This window comes from Rattus rattus, chromosome 8, assembly GCF_011064425.1.
Source record: "Rattus rattus isolate New Zealand chromosome 8, Rrattus_CSIRO_v1, whole genome shotgun sequence".
In the NCBI taxonomy this organism is placed as follows: Eukaryota; Metazoa; Chordata; class Mammalia; order Rodentia; family Muridae; genus Rattus; species Rattus rattus.
The window spans coordinates 102,541,267-102,564,729 of NC_046161.1; the positions used below are offsets into that span (position 1 = coordinate 102,541,267).

General features: G+C 45.5%; 1 protein-coding gene across 1 annotated transcript in view; it reads right to left on the bottom strand.

Annotated features, from left to right (window-relative positions):
• Positions 1 to 1,412: 1,412 nt before the first annotated feature.
• Stac (SH3 and cysteine rich domain) overlaps positions 1,413 to 23,463 on the bottom strand; it is a 119,723-nt gene continuing 97,672 nt past the window's right edge. Inside the window, 3 exon segments of the mRNA XM_032909793.1 lie at positions 1,413 to 2,757; positions 9,323 to 9,460; positions 9,560 to 9,611. Of these exon segments, the coding sequence (XP_032765684.1) occupies positions 2,659 to 2,757; positions 9,323 to 9,460; positions 9,560 to 9,611 (289 nt within the window). The 3' untranslated portion in view covers positions 1,413 to 2,658.

A 23,463-nucleotide genomic window follows, 5' to 3' on the forward strand; every position in this document is an offset into this window, starting at 1 on the left:
TACATATGTATGTATGTATGTATGTATGTATGTATGAGAGTCATCCATGACAATCTATGCAGAGCATATAGAACCTCTTGCCTTTCCTTTTCTGCTTGAAAGGCTCTAGATCTCTGGAGAATACTATACACCTGGCATGGGGGCACGCCAATACCTCATGCCAGCAAAGCTTGCGGGTCTCAATGTACAAATTGCGTACCTCTCTTCTTGGGTGGCAACTGCAGGTCTCCTCTCCCGCTTACCTGTTGCTGAATAGCAAGTTAAAAGCTACCCTGAAAAATACCTTATGTACTTAGAAGGACCATAAACTTGTGACCCAAGCAGTGGTCGGAGGAACGGCTCCTTATTGCTCTGGCAATCAACGACGCTGGGGCCCCAGCTGCTTAAGTGTGTGGTTGTTACACAGAAGCCTGACCTGCATAGGGGCCTCAGGCAAAAAACCCTCCTCACCTGCTGTTCCAAGACCCCAACAGTGCATTCTCTGATAGGTCAAAGCAATAGCTGGGAGTTTTGTGGGCCAGCCTTATGTGTCAGTCACTGTCTTTGGTTATATTTCACTGGCCACTAAGACTAACCCCGATTCAATGTTGGGAGAGACTACACAAAGACAACACTATCAGGAGGCAAAGATCAATGGGGAGATCACTTGGGAGGCTGGACACCATATTGTCGCCCTTCTCCTCAACTTGAAAAGGCAAACTGGTTTTAAAAATGCAAATTAGGTGCCCTTGTACCAAAAGCCTGCATCGGACACTAGGCCAGGGAGAAGAGAATGGGTGTATGTGTTTTACATTCCATCCAGTCAGGAGGCCATCTTGATTAAACAGAAGATGGTTGTTGGGAGGCAGAAATGTCCTCATTGGGTGTTCAGTTTTATAAAAGGCAGTCATGTGATCCACCTGTGTTCCCAAAGGTCTTGCGTCTGGGACCCTGGTTTTACAAGTGCTTGTCGGATGAACATAAAACTTGGTACTTGTAGCAGCCGTCCTGCTGGCTACAGAGTGGGAGTAAGATGTCTAGACTGTGAGACCAGCTGCTGCCGTAGTAGCTCAGCTCCTCACTTCACTCTGAGCAGGAACGAAAATATTAACGAGACGAATGATTCTTTGGTTTAGGGAGTGAGGTTGACATACCCTCAATGTAGTCATGTAAGTCTTCAAAATGGAAGCAAAACAAAATACTGGCCGTTGGGGGTCTGGGGATGTAGTTCAGTCGGTGGAGTTCCTGCCTAGCATGCACGAAACCACTGCAAGTGGTGGGCGTACTCCTGTAACCTCGACCTTGTGCAAGTGAGGGCAGGAGGGTCGAAGCTCCAGGCCATCCTTAGCTCTGCAGCGAGTTTGAGGCTAGCCTTGGCTAGAGATCCTTCCTGGGATCAACAAAACAAACCATAAAGCAACACGAAGCAGAACTGAGATGGTTCTAATGATTTTATTGCTCAGTGGCAAAATAAATCAAAGCAACGAAGAATCCCAAAGTCACATCACTTAGACATGTCAGTGACTGCCGGGAAGCAGGTCTGAATGCTGGGACAGGGTCTGGGAGGAAGGCATCGCAGTGTGGTATGTTCTTGTAAACATCGGTACAGGTGGAGAGCAATATCCCCAGGTGGTGTGAGCAAAGCCGCAAGCTTCCTCTGTTTGCACAAAGAGGAAGAAGCATTTCCTGTCCTTTTCACTTCACACCTGCGGGAGTTGAAACCATTGCCCTGGAGAAGAATGGAGTCTAAGTTGGCCACATTTATACTAAGATGTTTTCCTCAGTGGTGCTCCCCTCTCCCCTGGATCCCTGCACGGTGGACTCGTTCACCACAGTGCAGTCCTACAGGTTGCACAAACGGAGAAGGGCTGCTCCTGATAAAGAGGATATGAAATGAAAACGGAGACTCTTACCTACTTCCCTCTCCCAGCCCCACCTGCTCTGGGGGGAAAAAAACCACCCAACTAAAATGGCTGTACGATCCCAATGTATAAGGACTCCTTCCTTGTCCCCACACCCACTTCTCCTTGCTGTTTCTTGATTCTGTGCCTTGGACCTTGCCCTGTCACTTTCGAGTCACTAAAGTAGCAAGGCTGCCCTCCTTCGAAATCTGTAGGTAAGTCAGATCTTTGCATTCGGTACCATGCTGGTTCGGCCCTGCCTAGGATGTGCTTGAAGAATGGAAGAGAAAGAAAGGATAGTCCTGCCAGCCAAGACACAAACTGAGCAGGAGCTGGAGTGGGCCCTGGGGTGTTGGGAGCAGGGAGGATGGATTTCTTGATTCTTTGCAAGAGTCGTGATGAGGTTGATTGGCCAGCACGGGGAACAGTAATCCAGAACCAGAGTACCGCTTGGCTACTCTGCTCCAAACTTCTCATCAGGAGCACACCCATGACCTGGAGCAGACTCCAGCCTTGCACAGGTGGGCAGGAAGGGAGCTGAGTCCTGGGGCAGCCTTAGCTACAGCCCACCTACTGCCCCTAGCTGCCCTCAGCTCTGGGATGCTGCTCTCAGGCAGCCTGGGTGTGCTGTGCAGTTGGCCTGCTTCCAGATTGCTAGCACACTCTCAGATCTTCAAGTCTCCCTGTTTTCTGGGCACCCATCAGTGCAGCTGCTCCTCTGGGTGGACACAGAGAGATCAGCAGCGCTGGCCTCCTGCACTGGGAGGGTCTGCTACAGTCACACGTCTACCAGTACATCCAATGGGACGAGGCCTCTCTTCTTCCCACAGAGGACTCTGATGAAGCCGTCCCGTTCTTCCTCAGAGGTCACACAGATCTGAGGGCCAGGGGAGAGAAAGGAAAGGATTCAGTTCAGCAGGAACTAGTGGGGAACTGCAGCAGAGGTTACTGCTGACTGGGCATGCAGGAGCACTTAGCTGGGAGAGGGGAGAGAAGGCTCAGGGAGTGGGAAGTCAGGGGTGGGGGTCGGGGAGGCGGCAATGTGAGGAAACGCTCCATAAAACATGACATGCAAACCTGGGTTTGGAAACAGGCCCAGATGCAGAATATTTTCTGGGTTCCAGCTTTATGAGTGAGGATAAAGAGAATGGCATTAAATACCGTGACTCCTTGCAGAGTCTCTGTAAGGACAGAACGACAAACTCATATCGCAGAACTGGCACAGGGCATGCCGGTCCCCAGTACATTATGCCGAGGACCCAAAATAACAGCTGCCACTCACTGGCTCCTGTCCAGTGCTCGGAATCTTATGTGTGCTCCCTACCACACCAGAAAGCCGAGCGACAATTTCCTTACTAGCTCCAGGCAACTTAGCAAGAGCATCTCTCATATTCTAGAGCAGGCGCCTGTATGAGACCTCAAAGGAGGTGGTGAAAATCCATGTGGGTGCCCTTGCCAGGCACTGGTCCCAGGCTAGCCAAGGGCATTGAAGGGCATGAGGCCTGAGAAGGTTCCTGGGGGTGTGAGTGAATCAGAAGGCTTAGGCACGATGCTCTGCACATGGCTACAGGGCTGGCAGAAGCTGAGGGATTTTTAAGACGACAACCAAAGTGATCAGCTCGACTGAAAATGGTATTTCCTTATTTCTCTTCAACCCTTCCTACTTCCCCTTTCTTCCCTCCCCTTCTGTCCCCCCCTCCCCCACCTCCTTTCTCTTTCCAACTGGAAACTTCTCAAGGGATGCATACATTTCCTTCCTGACAGGACCAGCACAGTTACTATCAGGCAGACCTGACTGGGGCACACAGTGCCAGCCTCTGTGGGGGAGACTGTGCACTGCATTCTGAGGAGGGACACCTTGACCCTAAATAATGATGTGGGCAGCTGTCCAGCCCAGCTATGACTTGACCCTCAGCTTGACACTTCTTGAATACGGGGCGAGGCTATTTTAGGACTCAATTTCTTCACAACTCTCTTTTCCAGAGCACAGGCTCTTTGCTGGGTTGGAGGTTCCTGCTTTGGAGTTAAAGTCAACTCTATCACTTACCCTTTTGTCATAGTAATCCTCATGGCCGTCATCATCATCATTAAAAATGTTTATTATTTTATTATTATTATTTACTTTCATTTTACACGCATTTTCTGCCTGCATAGGTATGTGTGCACCACTTGGCGTCTGTGAGGCCCACACGGTCAGAAGAAGGTGTCAGATCCCCTGGAACTAGAGTTCAAGACCATCAGGATTGGTCACGTGGGTATTAGGAATCAAATCCAGGTCCTCTGGAAGAGCAAGTGCTCTTAACCACCGAGGCATCTCCCCTACCTCGTATTAGTTTCTTCCAACTGTATGTATGCCTGTGTCTCGGTGCACAGGAGTGCGGGTGCCCGTGGATGCCAGAGGCATCAGGTCCTCCAGATGTGGGGTTGTAGGAAATTGCACGCTGCCTGGTGTAGGTGCTGGAACTGAACTCAAGTCTTGTGTGAGATCAGACCGTGTTCCTAACCACTGAGCCACCTCTCCAGCCCTTCTCACCATCACTTTCAGGCCATGCATCTGCGCTTCTCCCTTGGGTTTCGGTCCCAGTGGAGCTGGGCTGGACTTAGACTACTTTACTCAGGGTTTCAGGGTGGATTCTGTACTGATCATGGCCTCCTCAAATGCAACACAGGTCCATGAAACAAGGAGTACTGCCAAGGGACTATGGGGAAATTTCCTCTTGCTCTACAGAGAGGTGCACTCTGAAGAACATTGCTTCCATTGTTGGAAAGGCATTCGTTAGGTGGCCTGTAGTGGGAGGCAGCCAACATTCCGAAGACCTTAGAAGAGAAAGGCGAAGGGATTTATATCCCTGCCTGTGGGGTCCAACCACCCACAGCAGACCCTCGTTCTGCACTAGAAGAAAACCTTGGAGGTTGAGTCAAATCAGTTTCCTAACTTGTGATGTGCATTTTGCTAGCTATTGCTGATGGCCAGCGTAGTGCCATTCAGTGACAACGATCCAATGCAGTGTGGCTCTTGGGGCTGACAGCATGGGACCTTGACAGATTTTCTTGTTTGTTTCAAGAGCTCTAGGGTCAAGGTTAAAGAGGCCAAAAGACTCTGTCTTCTTTCTTTTCTATTTCTCCAGGAGTGAATTCAATTCAAGGTACATCAGGCATTGAAGTTGTTGCTCCTGGTGGTTGTGGAGCTGAGGTTTCCACTTCCTTACTGTTTGCCACTCTTCTGTACATAGAATAGTTAAGGATTGTATTTTGATGAAACTAAATAGAAGTAGATAGACTAAATGAAATACGATATTAAACTCTGAATTCAAAGGAAAGCTTTGGCATGAAATATGTCTGCGTTTTTCTAATGCTAATAACTTGATGGTTGAATCGCTGTGGTTGCTGTGGTTGTTATTTTCTTCCATCTTTAAAATACTATTTTCTAAATATCACTATAATAAACAAATTTCTGTTTTTATGTTCTAAATATAATTTCTGGTTTAATTTTTTTTCTTGCAAGAGCCCAAGGAATCCGCAAAACTATTTCTATAGCTGTGACAGACCCATGGATGACAGTATAAGAGTGTTTTAAAGGAATTTAAAGCTGGTTAAGTAGGGTCCCTTTTAAGTTTAAAAAAATGAAGAAAAATTCATCCTGTCAAGTCAGACGCCTATGTGTTCATAATAGATAACGTAATTCCATCTGGAAACAAGAGCTCTGTGGATAAACATTGTAATAATTATGAAAGATTAGCCTTCGAGACAGAAATGTGATTTAATAAAAAAAAAAGCACCGCATTCATTTTCAGAATCAATTTCCTCTGACTTCTCTGTTAATGGCCACTCGTCACTTTATGCTTTTAGAGTTACACATATCACCCTTGCTGTTCTCTGGTGCCCGTGGGGTTCCTCACACTGCAGATGAAATCCTCATTGAGACCTACTCTGAGTTATGGTGGTGGGAGAGGACTTTTGTTAAGCACCCATGCTGTTCAGGCATCATGCTGTCCCACACAAGTGGCCACGCCGGACTCTCAGGTCTGCATCAGGGAGATTCTAGCGTACTGACTCTTTTAGGTGACATGTAGAGGTGACTATCAAAACCACACATGACGCGGATCCATTTCTCCATCACTTTGGCATCGGTGACCTTTCTACTCCGTTACATTTCCTTAAGAGGTTTTGAAAGTTTCCACATAAATTAATAATGTAGAAGCTTAAAGTAGAGATCAAATTTTGAATTTTGTCTTTAATAATAACATTTTCTTTTGGTGGGGGAGTTGGGGTCTCACTAAGTATGTAGCTTTGATTGGCCTCAAACTCACTCTGTAGACCAGGCTGGTCTTGAACCCATAGAGACTGGCCTGTCTTTCCTTCCTGAATGCTGGGATTAACGATGCCAATCTTCTACAATAGCATTCTTAAATTAAGGCTGTTGCTTGATCTCATGTAGCCCAGGCTGGCTTAGAACTCCTGATCCTCCTGCCTTTACTTTCCAAGCACTGAGGTGTCTTTCTTCTGTCTGTCTTGCTTCTTCAAGGGTGGAAAGTTTGACTCAGCTCACGATCCAGGGACTCGCCACGGCTCCGCTTTCTTCCAGGCCTCTTCCTTTAGTAGGCAACTGGCCTTGTCTCCTAGGCCAGTTTTGCTATGTTTCTTCCTGGCCTTTTGTTTTACCATGGGCCCCCTGGTGCTGCTGTCCCCTGAGCTTCTGGGTAGCAGATAGTGGTGGTGGTGGTGTGGTGGCTGTGCTGAGGGCAAGGTGAGGTGGCCCGTGATGGTGTGATCGTCTAGGTGCCTAGCTCACCCCCCATTTCCATCACTGTAGTCACAGGGCTGAACGTGACTGAGGACACTCTGTCTGCATTTCTGCCCTCTCATCTTTTAGAGACTTTTCTTTAAGAAACATCCTTACCCAGGCACAGCAATGGCCAAGGTCTGGGCCTGATTTCTGTGTCCTGTCTACAGCATTATCACCTCGCTCTCCAAGCTCCTTCCCTCAGAAGAGCCTTACTCTTGACTGACCCACTGTCATCGTGGACTGTTCCTACTCTCACCATTATGAGATTACTGTGGCAGTTGCCACTCCTCACTCAGCTTTCCCCCATGCATAGACTATTTTTATGAGTCCATGGCAAAAAATTATAGCATGCACAAGGCTCAGTAATTTTTGTGGCTCTTTATACACAAGTCTGAAGCAACTATGGAAATCCAGCAGCTAATGCATACTAGCATATATAGAAAACCGACTTCACTGACTCCGTCTGCTGCTGTTGTTAAGATATATTGGGAAAACAATGCTCATGTTTATCCTTAATAATTTTGGCATGTTATCCTTAATAATTTTTATTTGCTAGACTTTAAAAGTAATAGGCATTAATTTTTTTATAAAAGACATTTCTTTACATTGTAAGTTTTCTTTAGCCCCCTCCCCTCTCTCCATTCTATTGGCGAACTACAAGAATGAATGAATAATTATTGAAAAACAAGCTCTAGGCCTTGTGTTCCACCACTTAGTTCTATCCTAAGCCTTTGCTATTTTGAGACAGGTTCTTGGTTGGTAAATAGTTTGGCCTGGCTTTGAACTCATTAAACACAGACTTTGAACCTGAAATTTTCTTGCCTGTGTTTCCTAAATGCTGGGATTACACAGGGTGAACTAGATGTCCAGAGTGAGGAGACATTCGTCAAGTTGAAAAAAAATCATTTGGAGCCATATGTAGAAAAGAAAATTGTTTATCAAATTGAGTTAAACATCATCTTAGAATGATAAATCAGTTATAATTATAAGTAATGACTGATTGTGTGTGTGTGTGTGTGTATGTGTGTGTGTGTGTGTGTGTGTGTGTGTTCAGAACTATCTTTGAAGGTAATTCCCAAAATGGGGAGGATGGCTAGAGAGATGACTCAGTGTGTAACAGCACTGGCTGCTCTTCCAGAGGACTCTGGTTCAATTCTCAGCACCCACATGTTGACTCATAACTGTTTATAACTCCAGATCACAGGGAATTCAGTGCCTCACCAGGCCTCCACAGTACCAGGCACGCTGGTACACACATCTATGCCGGCAGAATCTCCAGACACATATAAATGCCACCTAGGGTACATTTGGAGCAACCGCGTTGGACAGACAAGTTTTAAATTATGAATCCATATTTCGTTCTTTAATTTCTTGCAGACTGAACCTTCTCATAGCCACATAATCAACTAAAGATATCCATCGCCTCGAGAAACGCTAGAATTACTATATTGTTACAAGAATGCAGAAAGAAGCAAACTTCTGACTTCTCAAATTGAAAACTGGCAATCAACTGTGAGGCTTCTTTGTGAAAGAAAGAACATGTCTAACTTCCGGTCCCCATATCCTCTTCTAACACATCCAGAGCAGTCTTGGCGGTGAGAGCCCTGCAGCGAAGATGGCGCATGCGCCATGAGAAGAACTAAGTCGGATGGGAGGATACCTTCTCTGTGCTGGAGGAGGTACACAGAGAGGAGCAGGGCAGAGCTGAGGTGTGACTGTCCTGTTCGTTTCTATCTATATTCCACGGGTGAGGTAAGGAGTCCAGAAGGAAGTGGCTTAAGGACATTATAAATACAGAGGGCTCAGGAAAATCAGCAGAGCAAAAGGTATCAGTAATGTGTAGATTAGGTACAGGGAAGTGTCCATTGGAGCCAACACACCAAACCCTGGAGCACAGCACCACACAATGCCACTTTTCCCTTTAGGTGATGACATATTGCTGGGGGCTATCCCAGAGCTAACCTTGAGTAGCTGCTAACTTCAGTGACTAACGGTCCTCAGACACAAGTGCTCTCTCCGGACACTGTGGCATTATCTATGCTTCTTTTCTGACAGATACCATTGAGTGAGTGTAGTGGTTTGAATGAGAAAGGACCCCTAAAGGCTCATGTATTTCAACACCTGGTCCCCAGTTGGTGGCATTTGTTTGGGGAGATTACAGAACCTTTAAGAAGTGGAGACTTGCTGGAGGAAGTGAGTCACTAGGGGTGGGCTTTGAGGTTTTATAGCTCACTTCCTGTTCTCTCTTGCTCTACTTCCTGTGTTGGAATGAAATGTGATTGGACAGCTTCCTCTTCCTGTTGCGAGGTTTTCATTGCCTTTTGCCATGCCGATGCCTTCCCAGTCACTCTGGACTTTCATGTTCTGAAACTCTCAGCTAAGTAAATACTCTCCCCACTAACTTACTTTTAGTTATGGTGTTCTATTACAACATTAAAAGCTAATTAAGGCAGAGGTTTCCTGGCACTTCGGTTTTGCATATTGGATTCTAACTATCCATGTACCATGGGTATCCGATCATCTTTTTTCAAGTGGTACACTTGGTCCCTTCTTGTGTCCGTGTGTATGTGTGTGTGTGTGTGTGTGTGTGTGTGTGTGTGTGTGTGTGTGTGTGTGTGTGTGTGTGTGTGTGTAGGGGCTTGTGAACTTTACTTACCTGATTCTCTTTCAGTGTTATTTGCCCCTGGTCCTTGCAGCCAATGAAGGTCCGGACACACCTATAAATCTTCTCATGCTCTTCTACTCTCTGAACAAAGTTGGCTGGAAAGAAACCAACCCTGTCCTGAATCTTTCCCTGAAATGGAAGAGGAGGCGTTCAGCGGCAAATGCAACATTTATCGTAACTGTCATCACCAAGGGATACTTTTTTCTTTTTAGAGCCTGAAACACTTACTTTCCACCAGTCTTCATTGGAGTCTTCTAGGAGAGTGATCATGTCTCCTGGCCTAAAAATGAAGGATGCATGAGTTCGGGGGGAGGAAGTCAAATGAGGAAGAGAAAATACTCTTTAGCGTGAGGTACTTTTTTATTCATGCAATAATCCTTCTATTTATTAATCCTAAAATAAATAGGAGTAAAGCAAGCATGACTTCACTGGCCCTTCCCTTCCAAGGAAATGGAAAGCGAATATTCACATTGCAAAAATGGCCAGGTTTAGAATTCAGTAAGTATCAGGGTATATTTTGCCCTGAGGTATAGCTTCCTCCCAGGTTCTGTATTTTGCTTTTATTTTGTTGTTCAGTACTTATATCTAAAACCAGTCATACTCTTTATTATTATCTTTATTTCTGATGGTTAATTCATCATCACCTTGATTGGATCAAAAAGCACACAGGCAAGACTGGGGAGATGACTCAGTGGTTAAGAGCCCTTGGCTGCGGGGTTGGGGATTTAGCTCAGTGGTAGAGCGCTTGCCTAGGAAGCTCGAGGCCCTGGGTTCAGTCCCCAGCTCCGAAAAAAAGAACCAAAAAAAAAAAAAAAAAGCCCTTGGCTGCTCTACCAGAGGACACAGATTCAACTCCTAGCACCCACATGGCAGCTCACAACCGTCTATAGCTTCAGGTCCAGGGGATCTAACACCCTCACACAGACTCACACGATGACAAAATGCCAATGCAGGTAAAATTAAAAAAAAAAAAAGAAAAGAGGAGAAACACAGGATATTGGTGAGGCAAAGTTTGTATGTTGACCAGGCTGGTCTCAAACTCGATAAATAGGTAAGGACAGGAGAAAGTTACCTTTTCATGTTTAACTCTTTATGGGCCAGTGCAACTCCTAAGGCTACTCCAGACTCAAGGGCCAGAAGGCCCCACATCTGTGAAAGGCACTGCAATATCTCAGGCTGAGGAGGGCATACACAGGGAGGGAGGAACTCAGAGCAGTCACTCTAACTGCAGACCCAGAGTCAGGTTTTGCCCAGCGTTTGGATTGACTCTTATACCAGGGGTTTATTACATTTTTATGAGTACAAATTAAAAAAAATTAAGACCTATTATCACATCGTTGCCCAGGCTGGCCTGGGTCTTACTTTGTAGCCCGGGCTTGTCTTGAACTGGCTGCAGTGCCCTGGCTTTAGCCTCCCGATGCCAGGATGCCCAGGCTGTTACACAATGGCCTGTCATTTTTGGGCTGTTGGCCATCTTCTCACCCTGCCTGCGTTTGCTGCTCCCTACTGGGAGTCTCCTAAGAGTCCTGCTCCTTCCCGTTCGTCTCCCAACATCCTTGTGAAGTCTAGCTGTTCTGTTATTAGACGAATTCACATCATTTGAATTCCTGTGGTGCTAGCCTTACAAAGTTGGCATCCGCCATGCCCTGACTCACTGCTTATGGCTACGGCCTCCACTGTTTTATTTTGTACAGTATCGGAAGCACTCTTTTTATAAAAAAAAAAAACCATTTTTGACATTCTCGGGCACTGGATAGAGCAGAGTAGATTCCTGTGCTCACTTTGCTCTCTTGCTTCAATCTCTTCTGCTGTCAGTGCCAAATCTCAGTTATTCCAACCAGGGCTTCCCACGTAGGCTTGATGGTTGTTGAAATCTAAGCACCATGCCGTTCTCCCTGATGTTCCACGGAAAGCTACAGAGACAGTGATCCGTGGAACGTGTCAGATTTACTCAAGGGCAGCTCAGAGGGAGGCAGGGAAGACTCCAGTCACAGGCCACTGCCTTTGGAGGGTTCAGGCATGTGGAGGGCTCTTCTAGAACTCCAAGAGGTTATGCTGAAGCAACAGGCATTGAGTTTGTATGCCGATTGAGCTCCTTTTCTCCAGAGCATTCCTTCCTGTCCCTGATCCTCTTCTTCCTCGTTCCCCTCCCCCCTTTTCCTTATCCTCTTTTTATTTTTTTTGTGTCTGATGTGTTAAGGTATGATGTGTGGGTACCACATTGAGTATATGGAAATCAGAGGGGAATCTTGGGTATTGGTCCTCCCTTCCACCTTATCGGAAGCAGGCTGTTTTGTTGTTTACTGGCGTACTGCATATCCAAGGCTCGCTGGCCTTCGGGAGTCCCCATAGATATCCTCTTAATTCCACCTCCCATCTTGCCCTAAGAGTACTGGGTTACAGACATGCTCTGTCATGTCTGGGTTTTACATGGGTCCCAGGGGATTTGAACTCAGGTCCTCACCCTTCACTCTCAGCACCTTAGACCCTGAGCCCTTTTCTTCTTCTGAAGCCCATTGACCTATGACCTCTGCCTCTGTTGGAACAGCTGTGTTTTTCCCTTTCACAAAACTTATTAATTTTCTATAATTCATGTGAATACTTCAGGATTTAGAATCTCAAGTGAAAGGGATGGGTCATTAAAAGATTAAGAATGTAGGGCAAAAGTCACAGTTTCTACCCACTCTGCTACAGCAGCCCCGCAGCAGTAAATACGGCTGACATTTTGCCATTTCGACAGTTGCGGCCGCCTGCCAGTGCCACTGGAAGGCTGAAGAAAATCGCTTTTTCCCAGGTGAGGGATTTAATTAAGCATCGCGGATGAAAGTCATTGTAGAGAAATCTGCTAAGCTCCAGCAGATTTTATTTAACCCTGTAACCTAAGAAACCGCACATCAGTATCAAATGCAAAGGCTTTGCTGATGGTTTGATAGGAGATGTGGCAGGAGAATGGAGGCGCCTCACCTAGGGAAAATGGAGGAGGATGCTGGCCTCAAACTGTGGAATCAGAGACCAGCTAGAGACCCACTCTTTAAAGTGCTCAGGAGTGGGCAGTCCCAGAGCACCTACTCTGTGCTAAGCAAACTACCTACTACAATAGGGCACACACTGAAATATCAGCACTAATTTACCATAAAGTACCAGGTACACCCCTGACAGTGAGGTAGAGTCTGGCTTTTCCAGCAAAAGATCTTGACCAGAGCCAGAAAAGTGCCTGATAGGTGACAAGAGATACAGCAATCCACTTATTCTTTGCTTTTTTTTTTTTAAAAAAAAATTCAATTCCTCATTCAACAAATACCCACAGAGGGTAGATTCTGAAGGAGCTATTTTACCAGACACCAGGTGCGCACTGCAAAATAAAACCCTCGCTTAGGACTTCTATTCTAATGCAAAACATGAGTTATAAATAAGAAAGACAAAGAGCAAACCATTTAACAACAATATAAACGACCACACATTGCCTTAAAAAGCGACGGCGGGAACTCGGGGTGTAGAGGAGTGGATTCCTACAGAGGTTAGTCAAACTGCCCATCTTTCTGGCAGACATAACTAAGGATAAGTGTCTCTTGCATTCAAAGCCAAGACAGCAACGTCCCACGTATGACCCCAAAGCTGGTGGGATCACTCTGCTCTCGTGCCTGACAGGCACCATCGCACAATGAGAGCATTCTTCTCCATGAAACCTGAACTCCATCTTTTTCCCACACTGGGCGTGCCATGTTAGGAGTCCAGCTGTGACAGGGGACGCATAGGGGCACTTTTAGAATTCGAACTGTCAGAGCACCCCTACACGTAGGTTAAGGGACTTTGCATACTTACAGTTTAAGCAGCCCAGCCCACACCTTTGCCTTTCTGAGTTAAGCTTTAATCTAGATGCTAAAAGGCCACCCAGAAGGAAGTGAGACAGCCACTTTGGTGGTTGAGTAACTCCCACTTTATGGAGAGAGGAGGAGATGACAAGATCTTTGTCACAGTGTCACAGACAAGGCTGAGCACCTGGCTGGAGGGCAAGACTAAGCCTCCGACCGAGGACAGCGGCCTCTGAGCCCACTCCCTTGGGTCTGGCTGAGATGAACTGGAAGACAACTATCTAGGATCTGCATCCAGTGTTTCCTCAGGTTATCTGTGCTCTGGGTAAAGCGCGATCTAAAGGTTTAATCTCTGACTCTGGGCTCTCAGTGACAGGCGGCCTAAACTGCCACCACCTATAGTTTTGTGTTGTTGTTTTTTGTTTGTTTGTTTGTTTGTTTGTTTTAATTTAAAAAATTGTGTTGGCCCAGATTTGGGGCTCCAGCTACTTTGCTTAGTTCTCTGTATTAATCACCAGATTAACTCCACACGCCAGTACTTCCTTTCCTAGAGCTCCATGGTTCCGGGTTACTGTGCTATGACTCCGATATCTCACCCCAGGGCCAGGTACCAGACAATGATGGGTCATACCTAAGCTCTGAAGCCTGACCAATTACAAGGAGCCCCAGGAAACCCTGTGCCTTGGGCACCTGAGCTTGCTGTTGTCCTGAGAACAAACCCTGCCACCCTTCCTCAGAGCCCTTTGTTCCCAATTGTCCATTGTCTCGGTGAACCTTCTCACCTTGGATGAGATTCTCAGTGTGCTTCTTCTCAGTGTTATGCTATCCAAGAACCAAAACACCGAGTCAACCAACTCTACTCAGAGAGCTTTGCCTATCTGCCTGAGGAGAATACAAGTCTAATGCTTGTTTACCTGAAGATGACCCCCGACTGGCAAAAGTGTGCTGTGCACAGAGCTAGGAATGGTGCTACCCAAGTGGGGCTGGCTATGTGGAATCTTCTGGGAACTGCTCTTGAAGCAGGCTTCCTGTTTCATGGATGAGAGCTCCTAGGGGGAGGCTGGCTAAGTCCCCCCCGCCCCCCCAGCCAATCTCTTCTGTGCCCTGGGTGGATAAAGGGTTCTGAGGAGTGAGGATGCCCTCATTCCCTATTGAAGACACTTGTTCTGAGGACAGCCCTTCCACTGTTGGGAGAGCAGGAGGAAGTCAGAAAAATGATCTTCAGAAAAATGGTCTCCATCTCTGTCAGAATAGCCAAAGAAGATTCTAGGATGTGAGCTCATATTTTCTGAGCGCCTATGCTATTCAGGCCTTGACTATGAACCAGAAGCACAGAGACAGCAAGATGTCTCCACGCCTCAGTCTCTTTAACTCCAATGAGCAGCTTCTGATGGCACATTATTTTCTACAGGTGGGGTAAGGAGAGATCAAGGCTTACAGAAGCCTCCTCAGACCTTAGAATCCCACATGAAAGGCTGGGCCATTCAAGGCCTAGGGGGAGGGGCATTGGCTTTTATGGTTTTTGTTCTTAAACACTAAGTTGGCGTTGATGTTTATATAAAACATTTAGGCAAGTTCACAATAAGTGGCGGCCACCATTGTTAGTAAGCCATTATTACCACCCTCAGGACGTTGGTCATCTAAAAAGCAGAAGTCTAGGGACGGGGAACCGACAGTGAGCTTCCTCCATGAATGAGGAACAAGTACCACGTGAAGCAGACCAAGTGTGGAGTTAGATCCAGGCAGAAATCACAGCACGTCCGGCTCTGATCCTGAGCTGTCACAGTCTTATTCTTTACGTTCATATGTTATGCATACTAGTGAGTAGATTATGAAATAGTTGCTTTGAAAACTTGTTCTGTGGATTGAGTTAAAACACATGGAAGTCTTCGGTTCTCTGAAATTGCTAATTCGCTCCCAAGCCCGTCATTTTCCAGTTAGAGACAAGGTCTAGTGGGTGTGGTCTGCTCTGTCTCTGTCTCCCTCCATCCCCAGCCCATAAAGATGTGGGCCTTTCTATGTTTCCTAGCTGGCCTTGAACTTGCAACCTCTTGCCTCAGCCTCCAGTGGACCTGGGATTATGGAGGAATGGAACTGCATACTGCGACACTGCCCACATTAGTTTTGGTCTGGACAACTGGTAGTGAGATGTTCACTTCCTTTGGTAGCCTCAGACCCTAGTCTTTGGGATAATTCAGAACCCAGGAGGACTTCTGCCTTTGTTTGTGTAGACCCGGTTTCCTTTCTCTTTATCCTTCTGACCACAAAGTAACATCAAAGCTTGGCTTTGCAGTTGACTCTGTGCCTTATTACAGTGGCATTTTTGTAGGGCTGAATACAGCAGTTTTCCTGTAGGAGGAACAATGCCCACTTCATGAAATGGGCAGGCCAGCTACGTCTGTGTACATGTCGGCAGAGACAGAGACACTGGACTACTTACATCAGGCTTTGGCTCCGTGGCTAGCTGCAGGGTGTCAAGCTGCCTCTAACACCATTCATGGCTTATCAAAATGCATGAGAGCTGCCCATACCACTCTGCAGGCATTTTGGACAGTTTTAGTATTCCATACCCTAGCCTGTTCATTAGATGAAGAGACGTCTACGTTGAGTCTATCAACACCACCACTCAAACAAAACAGATGTCCTTGAAAGGGCCAGCCAATGGGAGAAGCAAAGGGAACTAGCCAAATTACTCCGTTCATCTGAGATTTACCATTGAGTTTTCCCATCAGGCTGATTTCTCAGTTTGCATTAATCTGGCCCAGAATTGTTTACAGCCCTGGCCCATCAGGAACTCCTTGACTCTGCGGTTTGATTTCCAGCCTTAAGGCTGTTTGTGTTTTCTCCCAGGTCTATATTCTAGCAGGAACATTCAGTTAAAGGGCCATTTGGAAGGAATTTGGGAGATGTTCCTGAACTGTCGTGGATCACGCTCTCTAGAACCTAATTGAGAGAGGCGTTTGAGTGCGAGGGAGGCGGCTAAACACATTAGTGACATTCGGGAAGGTCTGGGTTTCTTGACATAGTGCAGCATCACAAAATAATATGCACCAGAGACTTTCCTCAAATAGCCTTAATTGGATTTTGATGTCCTGGCGACTGTGAAGATTATTTTTAAATCAAATTGGTGCATTAGAATTACATTTAGTTTTAATTAAGTTGATGCATTTGCCAAGCAGTAATGTACTTAGAGAATGGAAATGAGACACCAGGGGAGTCTTCTTCTGTCTCATTTGTCTCGAGCATTCCTCCTTTCCTAGTTTACAGAGGGTTGTACACAACAGGCAAGGTGAACTTCAGAGTGGGTCAAAGGTGAATGCAGCTCTCCACAAGTCAAAACGGAAACAGGAAAACTGGTGTTTCTCTCTCCTGTCTGTGTCTGTGTCTGTGTCTGTGTCTGTGTCTGTGTCTGTGTCTGTGTCTGTGTCTGTGTCTGTGTCTGTGTCTGTGTCTGTGTCTCTGCCCCCGCCCCCTCTGTATGTGTGTAGGTCAGAGGACTATATGGAATGTTGTTGTTGCCCAGGAGCTGTCTCCCTCTGGTTTTTGAAGCAGAGTCTCTCTCATTGGCATGGAGATTACTGAGTCAGCCATTTCTACCTCCTCAGTGCTGGGATTACACGTGTATGCTACATGCCCTGTTTTTGTTTGTACATAGGTTTTGGGCACTGACCTCATGTCATCATGCTTATGAGTCAAGCATGTTATAGCCTGGATTGGCTCTGTCGCCCTGTATTCTGGTTTTGAGTCTGTCACTGGCTAATTTGAGTCATAATTGCTCTCAAATCTAGAACACAATCAGAATGCAGGTGAACATCTAACCACACAGAGTTCCAGGCAGGGTTTGATTTAGGGTATAGGTCTTTGGTGTATTTAGGAATCTCGACTTTAATAATGTTCTCTACAGGGATCTTATGGTTTATAACCAATGGCTTTAATATTCCAGCCAGCTTTCTCCTCTAAAATACTGTTGTCTTGGGCAACCTCACAGCTTTACTAAAGAACATAAGGGACAGGGGTAAAATCATGGAAGACTTAGAAAAGGGCAAAATAATCAGGTTATTGCCTTCCTTTCAATGACTTTGTTATTTTTCACTGCATAAAAGTTACAGAAAATGGACAATAATACAATTATCACTGTCCATAGAAATGAAAGAGGGTTGTACCTAGCAGAATCTCATCAGGAAAACCCCATGAATTCTGGCTGTCCATGCATTGGTTTGTCAGTTCCCATCAGCAAGCTCTCACTGTCTTCACACATCTGGTGCACTGGGTTCCCTCGGAACCAGGTGTAACATCTTACCAGTTCTCTCATTTTTTAATGGGTCAGAGAATCATTTGGATAGATGAGAGTCACAGTTTGACCTCAACTGTAAAATTTCTGCACCAGAAGCAAGGTTTCATGAGCACAGACTGCAGACCACAGGTTTCCTGGGCTCTGGGCTCAAACCTAGTTTATCAGGACTCAGAGAGTACTATGCATGATGAACTTGGGATATGACTACATTGTCTAAACTAATTTTCCAAAAACAAATGGAGGATGGATAGATGGATGGATAACAGGTGTGCAGGGATAATCAGGGGTGTTCTTCAGCATGGTAGGGTGACTGTGGTCAGCGACAGTTAACTTGATGACACTTTTATGTCTAAAAATAGTCAAGATAATTCCCAATGTTTGAAACACAGAAATGATAAATCTTTAGGGCACCAGGTGTGACAATTTACCCACTTTAATCAATATATGCTATAAACATTTATTAAATTAGCATGTAATCGCTTATGAATGCATGCAATGATGTGTCAATGAAAAATAAAATTAAGGCTGGAGAGAGAGGTTGGTTGGTGAGGAACTTAGTTTGGTTCCCAGAGATCATACTAAAACAAAAACAAAACACTAAAACAAACAAAATGAAAGCTGTTAAACTGAGCATGGTGGTACATGCTCCTAATCCCAGTGCTAGCATAGCAGAGACACACAGATACTTAGGACTTTCCAGCCCAGCCTACATGGTGAGTTTCAGGCATGTGTGAGAGCTTATTTCAAGAAATAAAAATAAACATAAAGGCAAGATATTCCTGAGAAATGATACCCAAAGCTATTCCACATGCACATGTATGTATATGCATATGTATATACACACACTCACCCCCCTACACACACATGAAGTTCACACACAAGTGTCCATATACACACTTAAAAAATGAAAACTTAACTCCTTAAATTCACAGTTTTTTCAGAGAGGGTGCAAAGTACAGGTGGGAGCTAGGCTGGCATGGTCAGCCTCTGGGCTCAGGACCCAGTCTCTACTTTCTACCCATATTCTTTTTTTTTTTTTTGGTTCTTTTTTTCGGAGCTGGGGACCGAACCCAGGGCCTTGTGCTTCCTAGGCAAGCACTCTACCACTGAGCTAAATCCCCAACCCCTCTACCCATATTCTTATTACTGGTTTTCCTACTTGGTCTCCCAGAAGACAAAGAATTCCATGCAAGAACCAACAGCTGACTTCCTGTGCCTCTGCCCCGAATTTTCAAGACCTTCTCTGGTGTTGGCATTTGCTCCCAACTTGGTGCTTTTTACTCAGTTTCTCTAAATCTGGACAATTAAGTCTTTACCTCTTTATCCTTTACCCCCAAATCTCACAGGCAGACTTCTGCAAACTGGGTGCCATTGCTACCTCCTGTAGAACTTTCCTTGAAGTCCCAGGACTGTTTCAGTGTTCCTCTGGGGTGTGCTGAAGTACCAAGTCTCCCATGCCCAGCACCTCACACAAGACTGTAATTTCTGTCTGCTTTTCCCATGCCTCCCAGCACCATGACTCCTTAAACTCAAACAAGGGACAACTCCCTGAGATACATCCTAGAAAAAGCCATATGTAGGTCAAAGTCACTTTCAACTCAATGTCAAGTTCAAGAGAGATAAATTTAGGCTACCCATTTCCCAGGGTCCTTTCAAATATTAGTTAACCAAACTCATGTTTGCTTGCTCTCAGACAAACACTAGTTAACCAAACTCATGTTTGCTTGCTCTCATTTAGACACTAGTTAACGAAACTCATGCTTGCTTGCTTTCATTCAGACTCACCCACAGAATGTCAGAGACGTAAAGCTTCCTAGAGCCTGGTGATTCACAATTCTAAATCCTTATTTGGTGTTGAAGAGATGTGTTTTTCTCTGAAACTAACTCTTTCTCTCTCTGTCTAGGTATTCTGTCATACACAGTCATTAATTTATATCTTCCTTAGAATGTAATAATATTGAAAAAGCAATTCCCCTTTTTTCAGTCATAGCTCCTAAGCCTTTCTTCATCCAAAACCTGCCATCTTTTCTCCCCACCTGAAGAAACATTATCATATAAATCTGTTTGAAGAGAACTGATAAAAAAGAAAATGGCTTAATGTGAGAAGTTGATGTGGAGTCTTTGACATCAACACGAACATGGCCACTGAATATGTATTTGAACCCTTTGCTCTTCCGCTTACTCTCCAACCTTTGCTTCCGAGTTCGCAAATGCAGTAATTTATATCTCTTGATGATTTACCTGAAAGACCAGCCTGGCAAAGCCATATAGGTTATTCCTACTGATTAAAAACTATGCCTGGGTGTGAATAAGAAGCAATGACTTCAAGCCGTTCTCATCCTCAGAGCAGTAGAGATCCTGGGGGTAGTTACATTGTGAGTGCTGAATGTAGATTTTCCCGAGAGAGAATTCACAGGGGAAGACAGAGATAACTCAGTGATTCCAGAATTGTATGAATACAAGTTGAGGTATGTTCTCTGAAAGAAATAATCCAGATAGAGTCACCAGGGGAGGAAACACCACAGTCAAGGGACACTGAGTTAGGACTGAGAGCATGAAGAAATTCAAGAGGTAGAGGTGTGTGTGTGTGTGTGTGTGTGTGTGTGTGTGTGTGTGTGTGATGGGGAGGTACAGGATGACACAGACTATAAGACACAAAGGACCCCTGTCTATGGTGCTGTGGTCCTTTTGCAGAAGGGATGCAAATTAAACAGAAGCCAGCCAGGATGAGATCCAAAAGCAATGGAGGACACTGTGGCTTCGGAGCCAACCTGGGGACTATGAGGGATCCTTAGAGACTCAGACAGCTTGTGCAGCTCTCCACACATGTGGGGTCATGTGACTGCATGAGTGACTGGCCCAAGACTTAAGCCAAGGCAAAGTAGTATCATGCTTTGCATTCTTAAACATTCAGTGAATTCGGCTGTCCAGATCGGGCTGCCTTCCTCCCTCTCTCCCTTCTTCTCTTCCTCTATCCCTGTATTCTGAAGAGAAAGAACCTAATTTTGAAGCTCATTGGAGTTGCACACAGTGACACATAGCTATAATCCCAGCACCTACCGGCCAAGGTAGGAAGATCCTGAGTTTAAGGTCAGCCTGGGCTACAGAGTGATGCATGGTCTAACATGAAAAGAAACAAAAAAGAGCAAGAAAAACAGCCAAAGTACACTGGAGCTGAAATGGTAACTTGTCTACTATGTACTGGATATTGTGTCCTTTTGTAACCTCCTCATCCTAGAAGCCCAGATTTGATTGTCCCTATTTTCAATACTGGGGGGCATCTATAGTGAGCTGTAGGGGACAGTAGCAGACACAGAGTTGGAAAGCCCTAGACCAGGTAGCCCCCTGCCAATCTGGTCCAGATCCTAGGGGATGAGTTTACTAAGTGTTAGATGAGTAAATAGAGAATGAATATTGACTACATTCTAAACATGAGGTTCAGAGGAGCCCCTCAGGCTGGTCAGAGAACAGTGGAGTCTGACTTCATTCTTCATGGGGGATGGGCTTGGAGGGGGGTGCATCAGCAGGGAGATGCCCTGATCCACTGAGAGCTGGTACCTGGAGGGGTGGTGAGTTAATATGGAGGACTATGAAGACATTTGCACCACTGGCCTCTGGTAGATAAAACTTTTCTTGTTACTAGGCAGATCCCTAAGGAATCTACTGAAGCTATGACTCATCCGCTCTGACTTTTGGTGGCTTTGATATCTCAGCCTTTTTTTTTTTTTTTCCCAAATGCATATTTCTAACATTCCTTTTATGCTACTCCTTTGCTTTCTCTCCCAAGGAAGATACCCAGCATGTTCCCCTGGGTAAGTATGCAGGCAGATAAGAATAGTATCTAATCAAAATGATTTTTTTCCCCTTATGGTTGAGGAGGGAAAGATAATTCACAAAGTCCCAACTCATCCGGGAAATTATACTCCTTCCTCTCTGTATTGTTTTGAGTATGCTAACCAAGTTGTTGGCTTTAAAAAAATGAGAACCTACAATGCCTTAGTTAAAAATAATAAACAAGCAAACAAACAAATAAATAATTGTATGTGTCATTTATCACTTCAATCTCCCAGCCTACGAAATGCAGGCATTTCACTCCTGGGAATGAATAGCCCTGCTTGTCTGTAAGCAGATTGTAAATGTTGGAGTCGTGACCAGACATCTTGGCTTTTAATGGCCTGCAACCAACAAAAAATAAACACAGAGTTACGACAGCCTGCACAGAGCCAGACACCCATCAGTGTCCCTGGTAACACTCAGTCTTGCTCTGTAATGACTGTAAAAAAAAATCTAGAGAATTCAGAATACTGTTCTAATGCAGTAGCGGGGGATATGTGTGTGTGTGTGTGTGTGTGTGTGTGTGTGTGTGTGTGTGTGTGTGTGTGTGTGTGTATACCCGAGGACAATTTTAAGCATTGTTCATGAGGAACCATTCCCCTTGATTTTTGCGGGTGGATCTCTCACTGGCCTGGAACTTTCTGAGTAGACTAAGCTGCTGGCCAAGGAGTCTCAGAGATCCATCCATCTCTGTCTCCCTAGCTCTGGGTTACAAGCTTGTGCCACCATGTCTGCTCTTTCTCCTCCTCCCCCTCCTCCTCCTCCTCCTCCTCCTCTTCTCCTCTCCCTCCTCCTCCTCCTCCTCTTCCTCCTCCTCCTCTTCCTCCTCCTCCTCCTCCCCCCTCCTCCTCCTCCCCCTCCTCCTCTTCCTCTTCTCCTTTCCTTTCTTCTTCCTCTTCCTCACTCCTTCTCCCCTCTTCCTCTCCTCCTTCCCTCTCCTTTTCTTCTTCATGAAAGCAGGCTCTTGGGAATGGAACTCAGGTCCTTGTGCTTGCAAGGCAAGCACATTAACCACTTGAGCCCATCTCTATCAAGTATCTCACTGTAAATCTGACACATGCAAATGGCCATCTCACGGAACTCAGTATGGTTCACTATTGCCACTCTCAGCTCCATTCATATCTAGTCAGCTATGGGCCATCTCCTGAAGGTCACATGGCAGTCACAAGGCCAGAGAGACAATGACTTAGAGACTTGGATTGTCTCTGATGAAGCATAGTCCACCTGAAAGTACCAGGGCATCTCTCCTGACATTCTAGGATGAATCAGACAATGCTTATACCCTGACGAGTTCATCCTGGAAAGTTTACCCTGTGAAGGAGAAAACTCAGAAGTGTATGGCAGGAGTGTAGGGTGGAGACTGAAGCAAAAATTGGCACAAAGAAACCAGACTGGAATGAACACCTTTGTGCCAAGGTTGACATGTGACACGCACCAAACAGAACTTACACAGGGAAACTGACAAGGCAAAAGTATGCATTGCATGGAGGCCACTACTGCTACTCACTCTGCTGCTATGCATCCCAGAGGATTGCTCTTAGACTCCAATCTGCAGCTATAAACAGTATCCAGTTGTCATCATCTGAACAACAACAACAGCAATAACAACAAGAAGAAAAGAAAAGAGGCCAAGATGCAAACTCTGAACACTGCCATACGAACAACAATGTCAAGCAACCAGAGCTTCCAGGGACTAAGCCACTACCCAAAGACTATACATGGACTGACCCTGGCTCCAACCTCATAGGTAGCAATGAATAGCCTAGTAAGAGCACCAGTGGAAGGGAAGCCCTGGGTCCTGCAAGACTGAACCCCAGTGAACGGGATTGTTGGGGGAAGGCAGTAATGGGGGGTAGGATGGGGAGGGGAACATCCATATAGAAGGGGAGGGGGAGGGGCAAGGGGGATGTTGGCCTGGAAACCAGGAAAGGGAATAACAATTGAAATGTAAATAAGAAATACCTGATTTAATAAAGATGGAGGAAAAAAAAAAAAAAAAAAAAGAAGATCAAACATCACTTGAAGACAGAGTCAAGCAAAGCTGACCTGAGGTGGGAGGCAGGAGACTGACCCTAACAATTGAAGCTCAACTCTTCCATTGATGCTAATTTAAGGATTAAATAAACCTTTTGATTATCTATTAGACAGTGAGCATCAAGTACATCTAATGCTTAACCTGCATGGAAACCTTC